At 41.7% G+C, this 1360-nt stretch overlaps 1 protein-coding gene across 2 annotated transcripts; it reads right to left on the bottom strand.

The window, feature by feature from the left end:
- Positions 1-7: 7 nt before the first annotated feature.
- On the bottom strand, positions 8-1264 carry LOC21383760. 2 transcript variants are annotated; one of them, XM_010114820.2, is made up of 3 exons: positions 687-1264; positions 318-463; positions 8-206 (listed from the first exon to the last, which is right to left on the bottom strand). In XM_010114820.2, exons 1-3 carry the CDS (start codon positions 1213-1215, stop codon positions 90-92), a joined length of 792 nt encoding a protein of 263 aa, XP_010113122.2. In that variant the 5' UTR covers positions 1216-1264; the 3' UTR covers positions 8-89. The 2 variants fall into 2 exon arrangements, with proteins under 2 accessions (XP_010113122.2, XP_024032577.1); XM_024176809.1 differs by having other exon boundaries at positions 702-1264.
- Between the last annotated feature and the right edge of the window lie 96 nt (positions 1265-1360).

Raw genomic sequence — 1360 nt, 5'->3', positions numbered from 1 at the left:
TTTTTTTTTTTTTTTTAAAGGGACCAAGCATTCTCGATCATACTAATCCAAACACAAGACGGAATCGTAATAAAATCAAAGAACGTTGTTTAAACCTGCATGCAAAAGTATGGCCTTGAAAGAGCCATTTGCATAGGAACAGAGCAATCATACGCTCTCCACCAACTAGATTGCTGAAAGATCTTGTATATATTGGGGGTAACCTCCTGCATGACAAAGTAACTTTGAAATGAAAATTTCACAACAAGAAGTGAGTCTCATAATAGTTATAGGACATTTCTCATTATTTATGGGGCTAGCTAACGAATGATTAGCACCTGAAAGCATATGACTTCAGGGGAATGCAGTTCAATAAGGTCACCAAGAGCTTTCATTCTCTTCTGCAGTTCCAAGTCTTCTCTGAACCAAACATTGTAGCTCAAAATCTTCAACTTGTTTAGACCCTTAGCAGAACCAGACTCCTCTATACACAAGTCAGAAATCACACAACTCAAAAGTCAAAACAAATATGAAACCTTTATTCGAATAAAGCTAAAACGCTAACCAACGATCCAAAAGACTATGAACCAAGAAAATATCAGACAGAGACGAGACTACGAGCCAGAAAAGTTTCAACCTTTTTACCATCAATAGAAAGAAACAAAAAAAACCCAAGAAAACCCAAAAAGCCAAAAGCAAGAATATACCAAGTTCCAACCCACCGGACACAGTCGCCGGCTTATCGGAGGCTTTGAGCTTAACAGCCTGAAACCCACCGCCCAAATCCGGAGAACTCGGTTTGGCCGGCTCGGGTCGAACCGGGTCCGAAATCCTCGTCCTCTTGCAAGGCTGCAAGGGCAAGAAAACAGAGCCAATGGAAGAATCGAGGTGGGCGTCGAGATCAGTGTCGTTCAAATCCTCGAAGCTGGAGAGGGAGGAGACCGGGGCTCTGGTGTCGCAGATGTCGCAGTTGGTCATGTTGTAGGGATTCAGGAAAGTGCAGGCTTTGCACGACCATTTTGGGATCGAAGAAGAAGAAGATGAAGAAGTAGAAGATGGAGATGATGGCGATGAACAGATCTGGCAAACGGATTTCTGAGATGGGGGGTTGAGGAAAGTGCAAGCTTTGCAGGCCCAAGACATTGGTACGGACAGTAGAGAAATGCGAGTCCTCCTAGGGTTTACAATGTGAAAATGGTATTGAAGAAGGAAGGTTTTGGTAAAGGAAATGGGCATTTGAATAAATTCATTACCAATATGTATTTTGAGTCATATGGTCACAAAATTTGAATCTCTCTTTGCTAACGGCTTTCGGTATCTACTACACGATTAGAGTGCAAAGTACGGCTCCGTTTATTTCACTTATTTTAATAATTTTATT

This window comes from Morus notabilis, unplaced genomic scaffold (assembly GCF_000414095.1).
Source record: "Morus notabilis unplaced genomic scaffold, ASM41409v2 C11405732, whole genome shotgun sequence".
Classification (NCBI taxonomy): domain Eukaryota; kingdom Viridiplantae; phylum Streptophyta; class Magnoliopsida; order Rosales; family Moraceae; genus Morus; species Morus notabilis.
The sequence above is the reverse complement of the archived record's forward strand: the minus strand, read 5'-3'. Positions and strand labels throughout refer to the sequence as shown.

What these genes read in the sequence shown, in the direction of transcription:
- LOC21383760 (XM_010114820.2), bottom strand. Translation starts at nt 1,215, where the DNA reads ATGCCCATTTCCTTTACCAAAACCTTCCTTCTTCAATACCATTTTCAC. An exon ending in GTCCGGTGGGTTGGAACTTG is followed by an intron (nt 464 to 686) that starts GTATATTCTTGC and finishes ACTTGTGTATAG; the next exon opens with AGGAGTCTGGTTCTGCTAAG. An exon ending in CTGAAGTCATATGCTTTCAG is followed by an intron (nt 207 to 317) that starts GTGCTAATCATT and finishes TTTGTCATGCAG; the next exon opens with GAGGTTACCCCCAATATATA.